At 38.7% G+C, this 22,177-nt stretch overlaps 1 protein-coding gene across 1 annotated transcript in view; it reads left to right on the top strand.

Annotated features, from left to right (window-relative positions):
• Positions 1–22,177, top strand: part of CAPRIN2 (caprin family member 2) — a gene marked incomplete at its 3' end in the record, with an annotated part of 35,592 nt that overhangs the window by 10,026 nt on the left and 3,389 nt on the right. The window contains exons 6-18 of the mRNA XM_082764214.1: positions 392–553; positions 1,051–1,094; positions 2,443–3,279; positions 4,128–4,169; positions 8,253–8,384; positions 8,559–8,646; positions 9,276–9,331; positions 9,967–10,068; positions 11,708–11,818; positions 12,487–12,639; positions 15,493–15,676; positions 17,897–18,082; positions 19,286–19,386. Of these exons, the coding sequence (XP_082620340.1) occupies positions 392–553; positions 1,051–1,094; positions 2,443–3,279; positions 4,128–4,169; positions 8,253–8,384; positions 8,559–8,646; positions 9,276–9,331; positions 9,967–10,068; positions 11,708–11,818; positions 12,487–12,639; positions 15,493–15,676; positions 17,897–18,082; positions 19,286–19,386 (2,198 nt within the window). The remainder of the gene's footprint in view (positions 1–391; positions 554–1,050; positions 1,095–2,442; positions 3,280–4,127; positions 4,170–8,252; positions 8,385–8,558; positions 8,647–9,275; positions 9,332–9,966; positions 10,069–11,707; positions 11,819–12,486; positions 12,640–15,492; positions 15,677–17,896; positions 18,083–19,285; positions 19,387–22,177) is intronic.

Below are 22,177 nucleotides of genomic sequence, written 5' to 3'. Positions count from 1 at the left end.
GAGGGCCTGCAGGGCAGTTTCATAGTGACTTTGTATAGGTCTAATCTATGCTGAAGTCTGCACAATGTGCTGTTAGTATCATCACTTCAGTTTGTAGAGACTAAATCCTTTCCTAAGCATGTGGGAGATAATGCAACCAACTGCTGCTAATATTTTATATGCATTTAAATATAAGCTTCACTCTTACCTCTAGAATGCAAAGATGTTTTCAGCTACAATATGTAGATCAGTAACAAATACCTTTGCTTTAAAATACTTGTCTAACTTGGTGAGATGTGCAAGAACTTGAAGCTGCAATTTTATATGAAGAGGAAGTAGACTCATCTATAATCTAAATACTCAGTTCTGAATTTCAATATTTTTTCATGGAATTTCACTTTTTAATCTTCAGATAAACATATGAAGGACCTGTTATCCAAGCTTCTAGACTCTGGTTACTTTGAAAGTATTCCTGCTCCTCGCACCACTGTGCCGGTAAAAGAATTGGAAGAAGTAAATAGAAAACCTGAGAGGACAAGACAAATCTCAAAAGGAGAGTCTGTCAAGGAAACAGGTGGAATATTTCAGGGTTCAATTTCTGTGTCATGATGTTGGGATAAGCTTGAACTGAGCACTGACTTTGCATAGCTTGATGCTAAACCTAATCCTCTGCTATAGCTTGCTTTCAATACAGTAACTAAAACTGAACTGGAATAACTAAAACTGAACTGGAAGGGCTTGCAGCCCTATTCTAACCAATGTTGTAGAAGAAAATCTAATTGATAATAGGATGTTTTTACCTTTTGAGCGAACCTCCATGTGGAAAATGTAATGTAACATTCCTTACACCAGACAAAAAAACAAATTGTGGATTTGGTAAACCTATGCAAATATATAACTTAATTGAAAAGTGACAGATTGTCTGTATGACTCATGCTGGATGACAAGCTGAGCTTTCAGAGTAGCAAGCTTAGTGATTGGTATTACTATTTAAATAGTTAAAGACTTGCTATTGTTTAGCTTGCCTCTCTGCATTTGATCAGTTGAAACAAATTAACATCCTTTCTCTAGAATCCCTTATGGAGCTTATGAAGTCTGAAATACAGCCACAGGAGGTAAGATACTCCACTGCTAATTGCTTTCCTTTAGCATCGTGACTTATCAGAAATATAACTGCACTTCTGCAGCCCTTTAAACTTCAAAAGGGAGTCTGAACAATAGCTTAGATGTTGCCTTACATAAGAAGCATTACAGACCTTGTTGCATTTCCCTTTCTAACCTTACATCTGTGGCTTTTCTGAGGTATTTGGGGTAAATGGGGAGAGATTGTGAAGCAATATAGCACTTTAATGCTTTGGCACTTTTCTGAATAAATGAAAGCATCAGCCTTTAGAGTGAAACTTTTATTTTTTTTTTGTACTACAATATATAGAAAATACTTATCTACTAAAGCTGTCTTTAAAAGCTGAGCTTATTGCAGAGGACTTACATTGATGGATTGAGAATGATATAGATCTTGCTCTGTGTTAGGAAAGTAAGGATCCCAAGACAGGCTTGTTGCATACAAGAGCATGTGTGGGCTTACATCAACATCCTTTCAGACTCTGAAGTTCTAGGTACTCAAGCTTCAGCTGGCAGTAGCATAAAAGCTATTAGTCTTATTTCAAAAGGAGAGGAGGATTGTCCTTGTGGAAATACTGGTTCTTAAAATACTGAAACCCTGTTTCCCTGATGCCTCACTAGAGGGAGTAGTCTAGAACAATTTTTTGTAACATACTGGTAATGTTATTACTGATCTCTAAACCTTTTTTTCTGGTGATTTGCCAGAACTGTCAGAAAAACTATAGCCAATACAACTTATAGTCCTTCAGATATTGGCTTCCTGTTCCTAACTCTGGAAAACTTTAGGTATATCTTAGTTGAACTCCCAGACTGTTTGATAAAACACAGCATGAAGTTGAAGTCCAATTGTACTGAATTTAAAAAAACTGGTGATCTTAGTATTTAAACTCCAGTTAATCAGTTACACATGTTACTGGACTACCAGCGTTGCCCATTTTGTGGTTGATGGTGCTCCTGCTCTTATCAAAAGAATGACTGATAGATACCAAAGATTAGAGAAGGTTGAGAGCTACCTTTACAAAAGTCACACTGAACTTGATATTGTCACTGCCTAGGAACATCAGTTAGCATTGAGGATGAGGTTCGTAGATTCACTCAACTTTGTGGCACTTAAATTCTTCAGGACTGTTTTCGTGCTTCTGTGGCATGCCAACAAAAACTAGTCTGCAGTGTTGTAGGATAAATCCATGGCTGGCCACGTGACTTCTATAGCTAGTGTTTAAACTGTCTAGGCTATGCTTTTAGTCAAACTTCCAGTAGCTGGGTGACCTAACTTAACTGACCTGAACTGTAGTAGCAAAATGTTTTCTTGGAGCCATTAAGTTTCTTTGGTCTATATAGTTTCTCAACAGGCGTTATTTGCCTGAAGCAGAGTACTCTGTCAAGAAGAAGCCAGAAGAGCCCAAGTCTTGGGAAGCTGAGAGTGCTAGAAAACAAGAACCGCCAAAGTCCTGGGAAATGCTTGTTGATATTGAAGAGCAGAAACAGAAACAAGAGACCTTAAAGCCTTGGGAATCTCGTGTTAGGCAGCAGGAAACAAAAAGACCAGATTCACCAAAGCCTTGGGAAGCTCGTGTTAAAGAAGAAGAACAGAAGCGTGAGCCTACAAAGCCCTGGGAGACCCGTGTTGAAGAACAAAAGAAGCAAGAAGCTCCAAAAGCCTGGGTAGCACATGTTCGAGAGGAACAGGAGTCCCCAAAACCTTGGGTAGCAAAGGTTAGGGAAGAGCAGGAACAGAAGAAACAGGAGTCACCTAAGCCGTGGGTAGCAAAAGTTAGGGAAGACCAGGAACAGAAAAAACAAGAGTCACCAAAAGCTTGGGTGACCAAAGCTAAGGAAGAAACAGAACAAAAGCAGGAACCTCCAAAACCTTGGGTGACCCAAACTAGGGAGGAACCAGAACAAAAGAAGACAGAGCCTGTGAAGTCATGGGAAATGCATGTTAGGGAAGAGCCTGAGCAAAAGAAGCAGGAGCCTGTGAAGGCTTGGGCTGCTGCACATGTTAGGGAGGAACCAGAGCAAAAGAAGCAGGAAACTCGAGAGGCTTGGGAAACAGCTGAGAGACAGCAGCAAGTGTCATCACAGCAGTTACAGAATCCTCCGAAGTCCTGGGGAGCTGCAAGTGTTGGGCCAAAGGAGCAGATGGGGCCAAAGAAGTTTGATATGGAACCCAAAGAAGTGAGTTGGCATATGTAGTATTACCTGTCTAAGCTTTTGACACTCGTGTGTTGGACTAAAGCCACATAGAGAGGCTTTACAAGCTGTGTTTTGTAGGTCTATGTGTAGACTCCCATTTCATTCTTTCTTGGGGGAAGTAAACTCCATTCTGCTAAGGCTTGCATTTGAATAGCAAATGGTCTGCTGGGCTTTTTATATCAACACAGTGTTGCTGTGTTTGAGCCTTGAATAACTGCCTTATGTGTAAGAAGAATTAACTTAGCTCATCCCCAGCTATTGGCTGTCTACTCTTATCAGTACAAAGCAGGTATGACTCATCCAGGGATCAAATACTTTGACTGCATACAAATAGCACTTCAGTAACTTTTGATTAAAATAGCTGCTGATTCAGGAGATACGTAACATCTAGATCAAGCAATACTAACTGTACAGGGGCTTAAATACATATTTCCAGATGAATGCATAAGCTATACTGCCATCCTGGAAAATCTAACTGCAGTCTGTTTTAGAACTGTGAAATGAAAACTACTGCAGGGCTTGCAGCTGAGCAGGCTACCAGCTGCATGTTAAACTATCTTGTCTCACCTGTGCTCAGGTAGCAACAATCCTCTTACCTTGAAGACAGGTAAGATGGTAGCCAAAGCAAGGAGTGCAGTTATGTCATTGAGTTAGACTTCAGGAAGAAAATATGAAGAATTTAGTAATTCTCATACAAAATGCTATTAGCACGTTTACCTTCTTTCTGCAGGAAAAAAAAATGTATTACTTATACTGATTGCTCATAGCAAATGATTAAAGACCTGTCAGTAAACCTGACAAAACTGAAAAATGGGTATTCTTGTTCCTAGAGGCGGGAGCGCAAGCAGAAGGTTGAACATGAAATTAAAAGAGTAGGTAACATGCAGCACTGGGGAACCAAATGGGTGTGAGGTGTTTCAGCTGGATCTTTACCCTCAAGCTGAGTAGCCTTATGTCTGGTGGTGGCGGAATACGTGCAAGACTTGGTGCTTTCTCACTAACTCTGAGCACAAACAGGTGTGCACACAACTATGTGTAGACTTAATGTAACTGAGATTATCTGAACTATTGGAGTAGTTCTAAGCACTTTAAAATGTTTTGGAATTTCTGGTGTTTGCAAAAAGCAAGGTGATTTGTAATGAGATCTGGGCATCTGACTTAGGGTAGGATGGGAAGATGGATGGCTTAAAAGGTAGCCAGAACTCTGATGCAGTGAAGAAAAAGGAACTCTGGTCGGTTAGGGGAATGCAAACTGCCTAGGAGTCTTAATGGTAATGTGCAAATGTGCAACTTGGCCAAATTAAATCAGTTGTTTGACTGTAAGATTGCTTACATTGGCTTGCTGAATTGGTAAATGAAGCCCATTTAAGTACTCCAAAACTTTTGGTTTATATAGCAGATCACATCAGTTGGCTTTTTTTTTTTGCTTAGTTGCTATTAATAAGTTTTTTATTTCAAGTATATTGAATGATCAAACAATAGCTTACCATCATCCTAGCTAGCTTTTATGATCATTTAAAAAATTCTTAGTTTGACTTAAGCTGCATATGGAAAAATATAATTACTAACTGAAAAGCTTAAAATATTAAAACCTCTTATGAGCAAGAGGTGGTAATGCAGTGCTGGATCCACTTCTTTCCCTGAGAGAACCTATAAAATGGTAATGTGCAGGGACCAACACATGGTAGATAAAAGGTTTGTGTTACTTATGCTGTTCTCTGGAGCTGACATCTAATTTTTTCTTACTCCCTGAAATGTATGAGACAATTTTAATAAATTGCTAGGTTTGAGGATTTTAAAATGTGTGGATTTAACTTAATGTACTGCAAGTTGTAACACTTACGAAGCTGAGCCTAAAACAGTGCGTTGATGTGGAGGTCTGTCAATTGTGATTTCTACACAAATGCTTGTGCAATGTGTGGACAAGGAAGCTTTGTAAGCTGAATTTGTTGCCTCCTATTTGAAAGCAGAATGGTTTGGCTTGTGTATCATCCAGTACAACTTGATTGGTACTGAGACTGCTGTTTGGAGTAGAAAGTGAATACTGACTCTATTTACATGGCACAGTTGGTGATCACTAGTGATTATGGCTTAGCTATTACCATATTACCATTCTAGCTGTTTCTGTATTCCACAGATAACAAATGTAATGAGGCACTGAGGTCACACATCTATCATATAATGGAGTTTTACTAGTGTGAGATAGTATGTTATAGTACTGATAAGTACAAAAAGATCTTCAGTGTCTAAAAATCAAACTTAAGCAGAAATACCCAATATATTGGCATTCCTGTTAGTAAAATTCCAAAGCAGTCAGTGTTTTACATTCAATTTGCAATAATTGCATGGGTCCTAAACCAAATTCTAGGCATTTCACCTTTATTTCCAATCAACCCTCTGGAGACATAGGTGTTGAGTTTGAATGTGAGCAGTGTCAAAGCTTGGGTCTAATTTATAACAATGTTTCTGAAACCTGAAGTTATCAGTGCTGTCTAAAATTCCAGCTGAATGTTTCTTGCTGCGCTGGTATTAAATTGATCTTGGTAAGCATAAATTTATGAGCTGGACTAACAGGCTACTGAACTGAGAAGCTGCTATCAGCTTGTAAAGACACCACCCAATTGTAGGATAATAAAATCAATATAAAACATCAAGAATGTCAAGTACCTGCTTTTCAAAGCATCTTTCATAAAGGCACAGAACTGGAAATCAACTTCTGATGCGTTTTCATGCATGCACATGCAAAGAAAACATTCTAGTTTTGAACATCTACATTAAAGTACCAGCAGAACAGCAAATTCACATAAGGTAACTTGACCTACAGTTACCTCTGGCTGGTGGATTTGAGTATTTGCAGGCACTAGCAAAATGTCTGTTTTCATTTCAGGGTTAAGGCCCTGGTATCATATCTAGCCCTCTATAGATGCTCTTCTAGTTGAAGCACATGATGCTGCCAGCATACTGCCCAGAGTGTGGCCTCACACTATCAGGTGAAGGAGATAAGACTAACAAATTGCAAAAGCATGCAGAAGATTGTATCATCTTTGACAACCACAACTGAAGCACTGCAGTCTCTTTGCTTCCATGCTCTTGAGTTGCTTTCTACTTGCTTATTGTGCAAGTCTAACTATTGATCGTTACCTACAAATGCTGTCAGACTTCACCTGTTTAGGTGGCTGAAAGTGAAAAACCTGGTGCCTGTTTGCAGATGTATAGGAAAAGTTTGGTAGTGCAGTTGTCTTAGTAAATTTTAAAGAGGAGAGAGTGTAGGGAAGCATTAATCAGGAAGTTTGACATGACAGCAGATGTTTTAAGATGAACTCCCTTATAAAGGGATGACTGGTAATGGACAAGGAGATTCAGACTTCTTAGTAACTTAACTGATAACTTGCCAACATTTAATTTTATTAATCTGTAGCTTTTGTCCAGTGCTCAGATCCTTAATACTTTTTTAGTTCTTTACTATTGGAAGCTACAGCAATAACTTGAATACAGGTAATAATGAAAGCTCTTGCTTATGCTTCAGAACTTACTTTGGGGTAGTGTGAAAGTAGCTCTCTTAGCTAAAAGTAGAACTTCCCACAGCTGAACGAGTAGCATTATGTGGTCCACATAGATACTAGAAATGCATTCTTCTGGCTTTAGTGCACTGCTGCATGTACATAGATTGTGCTTCGTGAAGCTTGTTAAACCCTGCAGGCTTCTGTGCATGTTACTGGAACTTCTGCACATGCAGTGACTAGCTGCAGGTAACGGTTAAGAGAAGTACAAGAATGTTTCTGGGATTGTCCTAAAACTGGACAAGGACACTTAATGAATCTGTTTTGAACCCAGTGTAACAAGTAAATGTTCCGACATGTATTTTCTGCTATATATTTTTCTAGTGACTTAATGCAAATACTCAGTTATGCCACTATACAGTACACTGAAATAATAACCTACCAGAAAGATCAATGTTGGCGCTATAGGAAAGTAAAGGCTTTCACACATATTCCTGTGTTTAAACATTTGGTTTAGTTGAAATAATGCATTTATTCTATTTAGATTTGTACAGGCAAACAAAAGCTGCAAAGCATCACTTACAGTTGTGGTTTTAAAAATACTTACAGCAAGCTTACTACTTTCCCCAAGCTGCTTTCAAAATGTTCAGACTATCTAGACAGTTGTGTGTCACTGTCAATAACAGGATTTATGCAGCTTAAGGAGTTTACTAACATTCCAGGTTTTTCTGGTAAGTTAGACTCCCTAGTTTTCTGATTAAACATTCCCATCTTTTTTTTAAAGCAAGTGAGAACCAATTGGGACAAACTGTTGAGGGGACTATCTGAAACAATTAAGGAATAGAAGGCCCTATAGAAGTCACTGTTTAGCTACAAAAAGTTAGGCTACTGCATGGGATCACTAGTGTATCTAGTGTATCTTTCATGCCAAGCTGTGAAGCATAATGTAATACTTCCTGCAGGAGTTGGTGCGTTCAGAGTATCTGGCTCTAAAGTGCAAACACTAATTCTGAGTAACCTGCTTGTGGTGCATCTTTTAGGTGCTATTTCTTCAGAATGTCTGAAAATGCCATCCCAGTAAAAGATCTGTACTTACTGGGAGGAGGAAGTATGTGTTAAAGCTTGAGTAGTAAGTGCAGTTTTGGTTTTTAAGTTTGTTCTGGCCTTGAACTTAAATATATGGTTTTCCGTAGATGGAGGTGTATTTAACATTGAACTAAATGCAGGTAAACTCTTATCTTACGTATTTGGCTGTAAGAAACCAAATCAATTCCATGGTTTAACTAATTGTGGCAACTGTAAGCTGATTTTTACTGAAGTGAGAACTTGATTCAGGAAAACTGAATAACAGTTTACTGGCCTATGGAGTTCAATACCTATAATTTGCTCTGGAATTATATTGAGTAAGGTAGCTTGTCTTGTTTCCAGTGTTAGATTTAACCTTTTCCTTTGTAGGTGCCTAAACCTGTACATCAGCCAGCTGCAGAATTTTGCTCTACTTCAACTCTTCCAAAAGATCCAGTACTGAGAAGGGAAAAACTTCAAGATCTGATGACTCAGATACAAGGGACTTATAACTTCATGCAAGTATGTTTTTCCTCTGCTGTTGTAGCAGATCTAATTCCTACTAGGTTAGGAAAAATGCAGTGCTGATGGTGCACGATTGCACTGAATGGACCTAGCTCTATTTAGTTAACAGCGGCTTGTCCAAATAAATATTTTGCTGGTATGTAGAATTCAAGTTTTTTCTTTTTTTAAAAGGAGTCCATTCTGGATTTTGATAAAGCTTCACCAAGTGCCATTGGTTCATCTCAACCACCTTCAGTTACTCCAGCAAGTAGTCCTGTAGGTAGGTGATAACAGTAAACACTACCTGTATGTGAGATTTTGCAAACACCAGCAGGGCTTGCTTGGCTGTGGATCAAGAGGTGTAGTGGGGAAGACAGCTTGTCTAATTAAAAAGTATCTGTCAGAGCAGCTTGAGCCAGTTACTTTTAAGTGTTGTTGGAGGTGCCTTAAGCTGATGTGCTTGCCTAGAAATGGAGTGCTTATATAATCAGACTGGCAGGTGCACCCAAACCCAGCTGCAGGACAGGCATGCTGTGTCTGTTCTGAATTTGTGGCCTATAGATACAAGCCATGAATGAGCTCAGGATGAAGAGCAGTTAGTTATATTTTATGTAATGGGCCATGGTAAATCATTTGGGAGGCTCTTAAGCTATAAAACAATTACCCGGTTCAAGTATTTAATTCTTCTGTTTTTATCTGGAAAGTGGTCATCCCTACCTTAGTAGAAATATTCTCACTGGATAACTGCCTTTTTTTCCAAAAAAAAAAAAAAAAGCAAATTTTTCATGTAGGTGTGATTTAGTGATGCAAGTCTAAACATTTGTGGTGCATGCTCTAAAAATGCCATGCATCTTATATAGAAAATATTCTGAATTTAAAAACTGTTACATAACTCATGTTCTTTTACAGTTTCAAAAGAGCAGAAACTGCCAAGTCAAAGTGATTTTCTTCAACAACCCCTTCAGGTAAGTTGGTGATGCTAGGACCGCCTTGAAGAGGCAAAGGAGTACCCGAGAAAGTAGCTATTCACTAGAACAGGCTTTATTTCAATATTAACAGTGGCTTTGTTAACAATGTTAACAGTAACCAACATCATATAACTTCAGTTTAGTAACTTGAAAGTATAATCTGGCAATGTTGACTGCTGTTATGCTTATTACAAAACAAATCCAGAAACAAATGCTAGAAGCTAGAAACTTTTGGAAGTAAAATAGTATCTTGAAGATGTGTTCAAGTAATTTGTGTCCAATTCATAGGTAATGGTACACAGGAGGATATGCCTCTTTCCTAGACAGTGCATGTATTCATCTCTTAAGATCCTTACTTATCTTGAAGGTGCAAGGTCTCTAATTTCATAGCCATGGTTTGAACCTTCAGTTCACTTACTGTGCTTTCATGCCTTTACTTTGACTTTTAAATAGGTTTCCTTGCAACTAAGAAGAAGTCATAATTTTAAAAGAACGTGAACTTAAGCTTGCAGGTCAAAGTACTTCAGGTCCTGCCTAATTCTGAGATTTACGTGTTAAGTGTGAGTTCTGGTGACAACCAAATATTCAAGACAATTTTCCAAAATCTTATCTTTGTTTTCTCTTCTTGCAAGGCTACTGCTTCATCCATGACCCTGCATGGTTCTAATACTTCCCTAGCATCTGCTGATCAGACCCTTTCTGGCTCTGAAACCGAAGACTTGGTGACACCACAGGTAATATTCCTGGGGCTCACTTGCATTCAGAGGTCTGAGAACCAGCCTTAGCAGAAAGCTGTGGTAGGACCTCTCCTGAATAACCATACTTGAATAATGTATGGGAATGGAGTGCAGGTGGCAGCAACAGTGAATACTACATCCTGGAATACTTTGTTGGAAGTCTTCCTAATATTACATAAATGCAAAGTGAGCAGTCTCTCCCTTGAAACGGGAAGGGTGTGGGGATAAAAAATGCAGGGTAGAAAACAAGCTAAAAAGTGTGGTGCATATTCTTGTGGAAACATGAGCAACATAAGCTTGCTTTGGTTAGTGCAAAATAACTTCTATTGGTAACATAGACAATGCATAAATTGGAGTGGATATTGTGGTGAAATAGCAGACTAAGCTGAAAACTGAGATGTGTTCTCATGCAGTAAATGAAAAATGCTAGGCATCTGACTTCCTGATGCTGAGCCAGGAGCTTAAGCTTTGCTTTCTTACATGTATGTTATATGCAGTTAAATCTTAAACTAGCATTTACTAAATATTAGGAGCTAAAAAACAGTTGCAATTTATGGTGGCTTATGTCTTAGATCTGTAAGTGTTGCTGTGTTTGGAAATGCAGTTGGTCTTTCCATTGGGTACTTAATACTGTGTATGTAAATCATAATGGAGGAATGTTCATCTTTATGCTAATGTATGTGCTGTCAGGATACTGAATACATAGCCTTTATTCTATTCCTTGATATACTGCATAGCTTGACATCCTAATGAAGACTGTTTTATTATCGTCTTCTACCTCTTGAATCAGTGGTTTTAGCCTAGTTCTTAATGTTATCTTTTACAATGCAATTAAACCTCTTGTGCTGACAGACATTAATTTTGCTACTTAATTTGAATGCTGAAGATTTGTGCTGTGCTGAACATAGAATTAAGTGAAGGTTCTGAGTTTCTGCGGACATGGTGTTTGCCATTAGGTTTGCTTGCACCCAGCATGTCTTTTGTCCCTTAGCTCTGAAGTGTGATGGCCTTCATCTAAATGAGAAGCAGGAGTACTAGAAAGCAGTAGGCAAGATGCATTTGGCTTCAGCACAACCAGGGAACACACTCCACAGTGGCAGTGAATTCTTCTGAAATGGAAATGAAGTTCTGTTGTCACCTGTGACATACATGAGACTTGGTAGTGTTTATACTTAAATATACAGCAAAAGGATAAGCAACTCTTCAACCCGGTTTTAGAGGTCTGAGTTAACCATAGAGGCATCCAGGTTTTGCAAAGGCTGCCTATGAAAGCTTGAAGCCTTGTTAGGCAAAAATTACTGGAAGCTTACTGTGAGATGTTTGCACCTAATTCAATGAGACAGGTGTGTGTTACTTTGTAAATAACTGCTTGAAGCAATCTAAAGGTTCTTGGGATTACCTGACTTTGCAGGGCTAGATGTACGACTTTTTAAAAAAATATTGTTTGAATCCCTAAACCTAATTACCTTAGGCAAAAGCTTCAACTAGGTATTTATAGTATGCTTGCTTTGGACTTAAAATATTTTTTCTTGATCTCTCAAAAATTAACTGTTTCAACCAGTGCATAGCTTTTGCAGAAAACACAAGGTTTTGCTATGCTTCTTGTAATACTGGGTACACGTATGGCTTCTTCCAGGCATCAGCATCACTTCCTCAAGAGACTGAGAAATATGCTTCCCAGCCATTGTATCAGACAAGTTCACGCGTTTCTGAGCCACTGATACCTAAAAAGATTGAAATTGCCCAGGTAAGCTATCACAAATAGTTCAGGTATTAATAATTACATGGGATAGACATCAGGAAATTGTGGGATCAGGAAAATATAGTGTGTTACATGATCCTCACTGTTCCTTTTGACTTCTAATTCATGTACTGTATTGGTATCCTAAATAAAACACTTCATTTTGCCACTCTGCACAGATAAGTCAATGCTGGTTAATGCTTTGTCTGGACAACTCAGCATTGTTTCTAATCTACCCCCAACTTAATCAATTATGATTCAAAGTAAGCTATGTACTTCCTCCAAAAAAAAAAACTACCAGGTTTGTTTGGAAAGAAGTTATTAATTCAAATCTTTGAATAATCTGAACAGGAAGCATCCCGTGCTTCCTTAGTGGTGGACCAAAACACTTAATGCCAGTTTGTTGTGAAATTCATACAATGAGTGGTATGTATAGTAGCTCATAGGCACATTTCACTTAATCAGCAGAGACTGCAATAGAAGTACTGATTGCTGAGGATGCACAGCAAGATTTGAAATTGTAAGCAAAAGCTATTTTGTAGCACTACTATGTCCAAATGTCATCCTGTAGAAACTGCTGACTTCTGTCAGTCTGGGCTTTAGAACAATTTAACTGCTTCTGTTACTGCCTGATAACTATCGAGTGACCTCTCATGTTTTCATTCTTCCCTCAGGCAACTGTTCCCCTCCCAAGTGAGCCACAGTCACCGTTGCCAACTTCGAGCACCTCTGTGACACCAGTGCCACAAGCGCAAAGCTTTCAGTCTCCTCCAGCAAGTAGCAGTTCTGTCACAATAACAGCAGCTCCCTTTCAGGCTATGCAGACTGTAAGTGCCACTTGAGGCCACATAATTACTGAGCAGCATGCTTGTAGCTTAGTCCTAGTACTGGGGAAGCTGGCTCCCTGATATGATACAGAACTTGATAGGACACTTTGAGGCTTTGGTGTTGATAAAGTAGGTTAGAGCTCTGCTTCTCCAATGTCTGGGATATTTTGGTAGCCTCAAGGAGCTAACAGGGAGAAGTTAGGCATTAAGACAATTGACTTCTACCTATTCCCCAAGGTAGAGGTGACAGACTGTGCTTAAATAGTTCTTGTGCACTGATAAAGAGTGTAGTGTCTTTTTTTTCAGGTTGTACATCATTACTAATGTTCACAAATATTACTAACACTGCTACTATTTGTCAATTTGGGGTGCAAGCCCTTCCTAGAAGAGTCTAGAGGAAGGGTCTCCATTTAGCTGGTAATGTCCCCTTCTCTGTATTTGGGCTTTAACATTCTTACTTAAAAGTAAGCTGTGGAAGAAGTCACCTGAGATTCTCCAAAGGCATGTTCTCCATTTCAAAAAAAAAGTACTGGTGCAGTTCTATAACTTGGACTGATATAGTAGGGCTGGTGGGGAGAAGAAAATAGCCAGTAGTATTTCAAAACACAGGAACTCTAGGTGTAGTTAAACATCAGACACTTTGGTATGCTCTTCAGTAAATCACTACTGTGATGTTTCTTCTGTAGCTGTATGAATTTGTGGAAGTGATTGCAGTAGAACTTTCCTGAGGTACAGAATTTTGATGTAATCATAAGTAAGGCAAGTGCAAGTGGGGGATTGTTATAACCTGGTTCTATTGGAAATTATGCCAAGTTGCTAGGTGGTGACTTTCATGAAAGTGAAAATAGTAGCATGCTGTGATCAAGGAACCAGAGACTGTTTGGGGACCTGGTCTGTAAGGTAAACATCTATCATGACATTAATAAAGAGTCATGGTCTGTTATTTTAATTTTATCTGAGCCTAGGATCTGCGTTCAGAGTGCTCATTATCAAAATGGTACCACTGAAAGATCACTTGAATGAATTCTGTGGTGCTTCTAGATACATTAAAGATATATTAAATATCAAAAACTTCTGATTTTGAGTCAAACTGGCAGATACCTGTCACTCAGTTGCTGTGACCTCTGTTTGTCTTGTAGTGGTGGTAATCTTGAACTTGGCAACACAGGGTTTTCTTCTTGCTGTTGCTTAGATTCATAGCCCAGAAGACAACAGGACTTGCATTTCATTGGGTAGCCAAGAGTCAGATGCTTCCCTGCCAAACAGTGATACTGCAGTAGTGAGAGATGTCCTCAGGTGTCCTCACCCTATTGCTGCCATTGCTTGTGCAAGCCTAAAGGCAGACAGTACCTATAGCCCAGCTTCATTAGTATTCCACCTGTGACTCGTAGGAAAAAGTAGACTAGGATGTGGGTGTTGACAGCATCCTCAATTTTCTTTTAAGAAGACTGCTGCAGCAGCAGAAGTGCTGGTAATAAGTGGATATGCTCTAAGGCAATTGAAATTATTGATTGGATTTAATAGTACTTCATTGTTTAGCCTTTTAGCATGGCTAGAAAAATGACTTGGAGTTCAACTGGAAAGGGAAATAGATCACAAATGTTGTCTACACTGCTTTTCTGCTTGTGTACCAGAGTGCAATGCACATCTGAAGATTCTATTATGGTAACATTTAATTGTAAGGCCATATTACAGTCTTCCTTGCCATCAATCCATTTCTTTCAGTAAGATATAATACCTTCTTGCATAGATCTCTTGATCACCACTAAAACTTCATCCTGCTAAGCTATATTTTTTCGGTAGGATTGCCAATGTGCAGGATTTCCCTTCTTAAATATCAAGTGTCTGCTGAAGGCCCAAGGAAGTATCTGGAAGAACCTAGAACAATTTCTGATTATGTATTTCATTTTAAATGGTCTTGCAAAGCTTGAAATCTCTGCCCTAATTACCCAAAGCATCTAAGGAGGCTTTAAGATAAAGGGCATCTACCTGCTTATCTCATTGATATTCCTTTTTTCTTTTGAATATATTTAATGTAATGCATAGCTGAAACTTAGCTGAAATTCAGTTTCTTGACAGAATATTGGATACTCTACTTGAATAGGTTCAAAAATAATTGTAAGTATCCATTAGGCTTGGAATCACTTTGATTACTTCATCTGATGTAAAAACCCAGAATTTGTGATATTTTGTAATGGCTAAAGCTATACTCAGCATTTTAGTATTATGTGTTTTCTGTGCTGGTTCACTACCAGAGCTAGTACTTGGTTCCTTGACAGGGGAAAAAGTGTTTATTCCCCGTTCTAATTATGGAAGCTTCTGAGAATGATTAGTTGTCAAGCTGTGAAGTTTAACATACGCTAACAGAGGAAATGAGAGTAGGAAAGTGGAGGTTCAGTTTACAAAAGGGCTGAAAGCTAGTATAGTATTTATCTGAGTAGATGGTAGAATTGCATGAGTTTCCAAGATGTGTGTTCAAACATGAGTATCTTATCTCAATCTAGGCTGTTAGAGCTTCAGCTCAAAAGCTTAAATCAAGGAGTTTAATGGCAGGTTTCACCTGGAAGCAAACTAGCTTACTAGAAGTCAGGACAGCTGTTCTGTTTATTGAATATAGTAGCTATGTTCAGTTAAGCTACCTCTCTTGGCCAGTAGCCAAGGACAGAAGTTTATTAAGCTTACTGTGAGGGAAAAGGATAGGTTCAAACAGCATGTACTCAATTCCAAGAGAATTTCTGTTCTAGAAACTGACCGAGGCATTTGGATTTAAACCATGGTTTTGTAGCAGGGTGATGGCATTAGGCAGAGACTTTAACTGATAGTGCAAAACATTTGTCTTCAACTATATTGTAGGTGTTTAAGGTGAATGCACCGCTGCCTCCACGTAAAGACCAGGAAATTAAAGAGGAGTCTTCATATTCAACGGGATATAACCAGAGTTTCTCTACAGCAAGTACACAGACTCCTCCTCAATGCCAGCTGCAGTCTTCTCATGTTGCAGAACAAACATCTCTTTCACAAGAATCTCTGTCTTCAGGTAAGAATTGTACATGTCTGCATTTCAAGAAGTCTTGGAAAAGTTATATGAAAGTTCTTCAGATAGTATTAATTTATTAATGTGCTGTGAGTATATTCAGGTTCTTCTAACTCACAAATTCTTAACCACTGAAGCTCTTATGTAGCACTTGTTAAAATTAGGGTTACATCAGCTCTAATCCAGTTGGCAATATGGTCTGTATACTTGATCTTAAAACTGCTAGCAGGATGTAAGGCAGCTTCAAATTAAACTAGCTACTGTACTATTATATGGACAGCATCACCTATATGCCTGATGCATGAAACTTCCCAATAGGTGAGAGATTCAAGTATGCAGTGTCAGTAAAACAAATCTATGCTTGGAACTGAAGCAGTGATGAAATGCTTGGAACCCTTATTTTGGTCTCTTGTAATAGATGATGTCTAGTATAATGTCTAGTGCTGGAAGATGGTAAATATTAGAAGGCATGGATAAGCTTTCAGTGCTTAGATGAATTACTCAGTGATAACCATTTTGTGCTATGGGTACAAGACTAAAATGTGTCATTGGAGAACAACTTAGGATTTAGTTTTGTCTTAAGAATGGGCTTGGTATTATCTCTTATTTGAACTTAAAGTATAATTATCTCCAGACAGAATGATTTTTATCTATACTAGTGCTTTTTAAAATTTTCTTGAGGATATCATGCACCTTACTATAGCAGTGATAAAGCATTCTAGATTTCATGATGTGTCATGCCACTACACTGCATAAGGGCATAGTTATAATTCAAGCTTCATCCCTTCGTGTTGAAGTTCTAGCTTTCTGTAGCAGACATCAATGTTCCTAATTTTGCCCAAAGTTCATGTCAGTTACCTAGGAGAGTTTCCTAACTAGGAGGCCTCAGTCACAAGTTTCTGTAATTCAGTGAGGAACTGAGAATTGGCTGAGCTTTTTGTGCATGTGTTCTTAACCTCAAGCAAGATGACAGCCTACAATGCAGCAAAAGATCTTCCTTTTACTGATGTTTATATAGATGTAACTCATTACCAAGGCTCTTTATTGGTGTCAGTGTCTGACCTGAAGAATACTCAACTTCTGATAAGTAGGGTTCTGATCTGCCTTATTCAACATAACTGACTTATTTTACATTCAGATACTGATACCGGGATAATATATGGAGTTGACACTAAACTCTAAATGAAATGAGCCCACAAAATTTGCCTGAAACAGGTTCCAGGCTGAGAAGGATGACAATTCAGGAATCTGGGTTTATAAAGACACAATCACTGACTCAAGGTCACCTAGTGTTAGTGTTTTTCTGCCAGAGAAATCTTAGTAGGAATTACACTATCAGCCTCACTACTATATGTAGTCAGTGAGATGTTCCAAGGTTAAGAGCTCCAAGGAACAGTAAGTGCAGCAGTTAAAGCTTGTTTAGCTTGAGTACTCCTTCTCATCAGACTGTAGGAGGTGATCAACAGCCTTCTTTACAGCTCTTCGATGAAACATCATGATGTTCAATTAAGTCTGTACTTTGAGGGCTCTACACAGACTTCAGAAAGGCAGTTTAGACTGACACTCTACTTGGATCCAAGATGTTTGGGGTTGATATAACACGTGGATTTGGAAACATGGTTGTAAGGTCTATATTTAAGGCTGACCACTTAACTATACTGTGAGTGAAAAGCATTCTTGCATACTATCTGTACCTGTTGCTTAGGATTCAATGTCAACTCAAAGAGACCGAACCCAGCTGTTGAATTAGCTTTCTACAGTGGTCTTATTGCCATCTAGATAAGATGGAGCTTGTTTCATTGCACTGAAGGATGTCAATACTGAGGTGTGATCTAGTTTATCATAGACCACTGAAGCCTTGCTGCTAGTAGAACTGTACAGAATCTACGTGAAAATTCTCAGTCAAACATTGACAGTTTTTTCTTCTAGCTTGGTTACTTTCTTGGTGCTGGCAAGCTTGTTATGCCATACTCAACTGCATCTTCTTGAATATGTAAGAGGCTTACACTGACAGCCTGCACTGTGTCTATGATGTACTTTAACAAGTGTTACACTCCATAGAACGAAAAAGAAGGATCCCTCTTATTTGAAGCAATGAAAGGACAAGAGCAGCATATACTGAGCAGCTTAATCTGACTGAACTTAATGCTGCCCTTGCTTCTAGGTGTTGTAATTTATTGCAGTTATAAAAGCTCTGAATTCAACTGTGCCTTTTGTTTTAAGCAGTGAATTATCAACCTGATGGAGCTGTTCCTGTTAGCAATGGTAGTCTCGCCTTTTATCCAGCACAGACTAATGTTATACCAAGACCCCCTCAGCCTTACCTTAATAGTCGAGGGTCTGTCAGAGGATCTGCTAGAGGTGGAAGGTCACTGGCCAATTCATATCGTTCACCTGGTGGGTATAAAGGTATGTCTTTACTGTTACCTTAAGAACCTAGTTAGTATAACTGTTTTAAACCATTTTTAGTATAAATTTAGGTTCTACATGTGAAAATTCGTAAGATAGCTTTTTTTAAGAGCAAGGTGTGGAAAATACTGTCTGTATGGAATTTGAGCAAATTCTACTTATAATCCCTGTGCTTTAGGTGTCAGGTGAACTGGCAGAGTGATTTCATAGCCTCAGTTATAAAAATGGAGATGTTCAATGATAGCTTAGTAATTTTCATTAGTTCATTTACCCTTCTGGACTTACCTCCTTTGTTCTTTCCTTTGGCCTCTGCCATTTGCTAATGTGCTGGGTAAGTATTCTCTTCAGATGTCCCTTAATCAATTACTGTCTTGTTTCCTGCAAATGCTGCATTTGTTCAACACTACAGGCTTTCAGTATTACCAGCAGAAACCAGGATAAGGGAAGGAAGTTTGCAGGGAAGTTTGCAGTAATGGAGAACCCTTGTGGCTTAATAATAAGCTGAAGGATTTTAAGAGGATTGTTTGGTCTCAGCAAATCAGTTGTTCTGCTGCTAGCTGGAGTGTCCTGGAAAGTTTGAGCTGACTTTTTAGCAGATAGTAGCTTCTTATCAAAGTTCCTGGTAGCTACAATTTGTTTGCTTTGAAGTCAAAGCATGCTTAGTCTGAAACAGAAGTTGTTTCAGTTACTGGGCTCAGACTGATTCCTAGATTTTAAGAGCATGTACCAAAAACGAGTTATGTAGTTCTAACTTATAAGCAGTTAAGGATTTGGTAGTGCCTGGTACTCAATTGCTTGCAGGTCTTCTTTGGTATTTAGTCTAATAGCTGAAGAGGTTAAATATTATAGTAGTAAAACAGAATAGCTGAATGTTGGTAATAGCAAAACAAAGTCTTAATTTTATGTTAAAACTGTCTATGGATGGAGCAAACTTTTCAGCTGTTCTGTAAAATCCCACTAGTAACAAACAGGCAATTGCTAGGGTCTGTTAATACTCATAAGCATGAATCTATGCAGAGTAGATAATTCTGGGTAGCTGATATAAGAGTTGTGATACATGCTTTGTTTCAGAATTCAAAGCATGGAAGCATAACCATGCAACTTAATACATGTGTCAATTGCTAAAAGGCTTGCTAAGGTTCTAGTTGTATTTTGTACTTGTGTAAATGAGTGAATATTCAGTATTAACTTCTATTTGAACAGGTTTTGATGGTTACAGAGGTTCACCCTCAATAACTAATGGCAACTATGGCCAGCTGCAGTTCCCTGGTAGAGATTATGCTGGAATGCAATATTCTCAGAGGGTAAGTATAGACTTTGTTTCCAGTAGCCTTCCTGAGAACTGTAGAGAAGCCTTCTAATATTGTACCTTTTCACTGTCCTAACAGGTAAACTACTCACAGGTCAGTTTTGTTTCTTAGACAAACTTGTTTGGAATGGTAGAAAGCAGTTAAAATAGGAAGACAGCTCAGGTAACACATGGGACAAGTTGATTTTAGTCTGAATTGTGTCTCTGCAATGCAGCCAGATATCAAATGAAATGACAGTTGAGTCCATCTTATAATGGGTTTTGAAGTTGGTACTAAGTGCCTTTACTGTAAAGTACATAAACTGCTGTATGGACTGATAGAAGGTGGGTTAGGCAAATTTCATGCCAGTTTCACACTTGTTTTTAGCGAATTGCTCTAGCCATCCACACTAGGATTGCAACTAGAAGTGCAGATATCCTTATTCTTGAAGTTATGGCATATCAGAAAACCTGATAGGAACCTGCTTTAGAGAACTTGACTTGAATGAGGGCAGGTTCCTTAAAGGTTGCCTTATCTTGAAGACTTGGAGCAGATCACAACAAAGAATAACTAGTACTATGTTCTGCAGCCTCTATCTGTAGTGGTAGTATAGCTGGAAAGGGTGAAATTAATTACTTTGAATATGCTCTGTCAAATACCAGCTGATGCAAAATGGAAGCTTTTCAAAATTCACCCTTTTACACTATCTCATGAAGGGTCAAGTTAAGCATTTCCAGTTAATGGTTAAACAGGTTAACTTCCAGTGTTTGACTCTTTGAAAATGAGTGGATGGTCCAAATACGAGCTAAACTCTTGCTAAGATAGCTTTGGGAGGTCTTAGAACACGGCATGTGAAGCACAATTCAGGTATCAAACTAGCACATTTGGGGGACAAGTGTTCCCTAAGCTTTATAGGATCATAGAATGGCTCAGGTTGGAAGGGACCTTAAAGATGGTCTTGTTCCAACCCCCCTGCCATGGGCAGGGACACCTCCCACCAGCCCAGGCTGCCCAAACCCTTTCCAGCCTGGCCTTGAGCACCTCCAGGGATGGGGCAGCCACAGCTTCTCTGGGCAACCTGTTCCAGTACCTCACCACCCTGACAAGGAAGAACTTCTGCTGACTATCCAAATCTCCCCTCTTTTTAAAGCCATTATTTTTTGTCCTTTCTCTGGGGTTGTGAGAGGTGAGGAGGAATTTCCCTCATGTGAAGAAAAGGTACATTGTCAGTGCTGGGAGTTCTGCAGAATCTTCAGTTTCTCACTGTGGTGTTTCCTGCTTTCTACCTTAGAACTTGCAGCTACCAAATCAAAGAGTAAGGGGGAGATAATCAGGAGGAGGCAAATATATCTAACCTGTCAGCTTGCTGTTTTTCTTTTTTCTGTTTTTTTTTTTTTGCCTTTCAAAAATGGGAAGAGATAGATAAGTAAGGTCTTAATTTGACACTCAGCATCTTACTGCAGAAGAAAGCCGCCTCTTGCTGTTTTAACTGAGGGAAGGCTGGTTGAAATAGGTAAATGAGTTGCTTTGTTAATAGGGAAATAATTGGTAGGACAAACTTCATTTAAATAATTGAGACAACTATTACTGATGTGGGTGGTGTGTGAACTATTATTCTCTAGGAGTCACTAGGTTGTCATTTGAGGCATGATTAGTTTTGAAGGTGAAATTCATTGACTTATATCTATGCATAAGGTCTTCAGTAAGTCTCAGGTGTCTCATTCAAATGAGTTTTGCTATGCTTCCTACTAGATTTTTTTGATTTTTACCTTTCTGTGAAAGTAGCCAAAACTATGGAGTTTAGGTTACAGCTGTCTTGTATGGGTTAAATTGTAATGTGTCAGTACTGAGAATTAAAAGGGATTGTATCAAAACTTAGCATGAACCATCTGTAGGTTTAGGCTAAACCACCAAATTCTTAATGTTTGTTTTGCAAGTAATATGGATGTATGTCTTCCTTTGGGGGTGTTATGGAGCACTTGGATGTAAGGGGAAATAGAAGGAGCAGATGTGACTGAGATTTCTTCAGTAGTTTGTACTGAGAAAGTATAGCAGCTATATTAAAGCTGAAATCTGTGCCTTCTATACTATCTAAAATATTAAAATACATGTATTTCAAATGTCCTGCTACTTAGTGACTTGGGTTGACGTAAAACAATCAAGATAGTAATGTTGATTCTTGAGAAATAAATATGGCTTACTAGCCCTGTGGAATGTTCTGATTGACTTAACTGGCTCCATAGAACCCCAAGGGAGCTAAGTGAAAAAATAGCTTTGCATCAAGGAAACTGGCTCTACTTTATGATCTTAAAGCACCTACAAGTTCATGCAAGTATTAGTGCTCCAAGTGATAGGATTTTGCTGTTCTGAGGTGGCAGAACTTAGCACTCCAACCACAGCTTACTAATATGAGCGATTAGTCCCTTCCCTGTTAGATCTAATTTTGGAAAAATACTCAGTGTATTCCTGCAAAGACGTCTGTTCTACAGATACAGCCTTGTGTCTTTTTGGTTATACCAACATGTCTTAGATTAGCATTCTTAAAAATGTTTCAAGTTGCTTGATCTTTTTTCTGCATCTTGGTGGTTTTAGATGCTAGTTGGGCTTCCAGATTCCCACGGAGTCCTACTGTTGCTATCACACCATACATGAGTGGCAAGTTATTGATTCCTGTTGCAAGTGATATCTATTAGTGCTTCAGACAAACATAATCATCACTTTATGTCAAATAGTAATGTTGTGGGTTTTTTTACATAAAACTGTGATAACATGCATGTACTGGCGTGGGTTTCTGAGACTTCACATT

This window comes from Aythya marila (genome assembly GCF_965140915.1).
Source record: "Aythya marila genome assembly, chromosome: 1".
Lineage (NCBI taxonomy): Eukaryota > Metazoa > Chordata > Aves > Anseriformes > Anatidae > Aythya > Aythya marila.
Note: the sequence above shows the minus strand (reverse complement) of the source record. Positions and strands in the feature narration are given on the sequence as shown.